Here is a 2,147-nt window from a genome sequence, read left to right as displayed (position 1 = left end):
GGATTGAAACCCGCCATCAAAGTTTTCTATCTACCCTACATTAGAGTTCACACTTTACATCACGCTCTCTGTCTCCTCTCTCTCTCAATCTCTCTCCCTCTTTCTCTCTCTCCTCCTCTTTCTCTCTCTCCTCCTCTTTCTCTCTCTCCTCCTCTTTCTCTCTCTCCCACTTTCTCTTTTTACTCCTCTTTCTTTCTACTCTTTCTCTCTCTACTCCTCTTTCTCTCTCTACTCCTCTCTCTCTCCCTCTACTCCTCTCTCTCTCCCTCTTTCTCTCCATCTTTCTTTCTCTCCGTCTTTCTCTCTCTCCCTCTTTCTCTCTCTCCTTCTTCACTTCCTTTTCACATTCTATCTGTCTATTTACCTGTCTAACAATCTCGTTCTTTCCTTCATTCTCTTTTCCCCTACTCTTTCTTTCTCTCTCTCTCTTTCCCTCTCTCTCTTTCCTCTTTTTCTTTCTCTTTTCACCACACACTCTCTCACTCTCACTCTCTTCTTTTTTACATTCTGTCTATACTATCTATATAACTATCTAGCTAGCTAGTTATCTGTCAGTCTATTTATCTATCCAACAAGTTCTCCCTCTCTTTCTCTCCTTTCCACTCTCTTTCTCCCTCCCTTCTCTTTCGTCCTCCCCCTCTCTCTTCTTCCCGTCTCTCTCACTTAAACACTGAGACATCACACACCCCTAAAATGGCGTCAGCCTGTCACATCACTCCTTACTATCACACAACCCCATTCAGTGTACCTTCAAACCCTACCAGGTACCCATATCCTTTTCCTTATGTTCTCTAACTGTAATCTCCTTGTATCTTCCCATCAGATATGGACGAATGTCGACAGTTAATAGGAATCTGCCAAAATGGAAGATGTTTAAACACATTTGGCAGTTTTACCTGTAACTGCCAGACTGGCTATAGACTGTCCCAGGACTTCCGCAACTGTCTTGGTAAGTATACACCCTCCATCTTACGTAAAATGGTATCACTATGTCAGTGGCTTAATCAACTGAGATACTTACTCAGTGTAAGGGTATGTGGCTAAGTATTCCAAAGACCACATGTATTGGTCTCAGGTTATGGTAAAAGGTGTCTAAGATGTCACACCAAGGAATTGAACCTGAGACGTCAAGATTGCAAAGCAAACTTATTGACCACTCAGCCATTCCTGTGTCCATTTACTTTCCTCTGTGTGTGTGTATATATATATATGTGTGTGTGTGTGTGTGTGTGTGTGTGTGTGTGTGTGTGTGTGTGTGTGTGTGCGTGAGTTAGAGGTTGAGAAACCAACTAAGGGATAGTACCTATCCAATATACTATATTGCTTGTAGTGTACCCAAATATTCATACCCAGGTGCTAGTTATTATTTATCTCATTTAAGCACCATATTCCTGTTTCATCATACCTCCAATATGGTGGGAGCTTTCTTTTTTTATCCAATACTTTCAGCATAATGGTTGAACGTGATGTCTTCTTTCAGCTATAGCCCCAACATTACAACCTTCTTTCTATTGTGCCTTTAAAATGATGACTGAACACAATGTTTATTTTCCTTTTAAATATCATCATCATCATTTAACGTCTTTTTCATGTACTGGCATGGGTTGGATGGTTTGACATGGGGCTGGCTAACAGGGGACTGTTCAGACCCCAATTGTCTGTTGTGGCATGGTTTCTATGACTGGATGCCCTTCCTAATGCTAACCACATAGCAGAGTATGCTGGGTGCATTTTACGTGCCACCAGCATGGGTGAATTAACACAGCACTGGCACCGGTGTGTTTTAGGCGGCACTGGCACATAAAAGGACAAGTCTGTATGTGTGGGAAACTGATTTTAGTTAGCTTTTACTTTGCGATTTTACTTGCCTCTAAAATAATGATTGTCTTTCTCTTATGCATTCAGATATTGATGAGTGTGCAGAAACTCCCTACGTCTGTCATCATGGAAGATGTAACAACATTGAAGGATCTTTCGAATGTTCCTGCTTTAATGGTTATAAACTCTCTGATACTGGTGATGAATGTATTGGTAAGTTTCAACTTATCCTTAACATGTTCTATATTTATTTCTTTATTGCCCACAAGGGGCTAAACATAGAGGGGACAAACACACACACATACATTTATATATATATATATATATAT

The 2,147-nt window shown here is 40.7% G+C and overlaps 1 protein-coding gene across 1 annotated transcript in view; it reads left to right on the top strand.

Moving 5' to 3' along the window:
- The window catches only part of LOC106879722 (fibrillin-2), a gene marked incomplete at its 5' end in the record, with an annotated part of 60,038 nt that overhangs the window by 41,738 nt on the left and 16,153 nt on the right, over positions 1-2,147 (top strand). Inside the window, 2 exons of the mRNA XM_052976508.1 lie at positions 824-949; positions 1,906-2,031. Of these exons, the coding sequence (XP_052832468.1) occupies positions 824-949; positions 1,906-2,031 (252 nt within the window). The remainder of the gene's footprint in view (positions 1-823; positions 950-1,905; positions 2,032-2,147) is intronic.

This window comes from Octopus bimaculoides, chromosome 24 (assembly GCF_001194135.2).
Source record: "Octopus bimaculoides isolate UCB-OBI-ISO-001 chromosome 24, ASM119413v2, whole genome shotgun sequence".
Lineage (NCBI taxonomy): Eukaryota > Metazoa > Mollusca > Cephalopoda > Octopoda > Octopodidae > Octopus > Octopus bimaculoides.
Note: the sequence above shows the minus strand (reverse complement) of the source record. Positions and strands in the feature narration are given on the sequence as shown.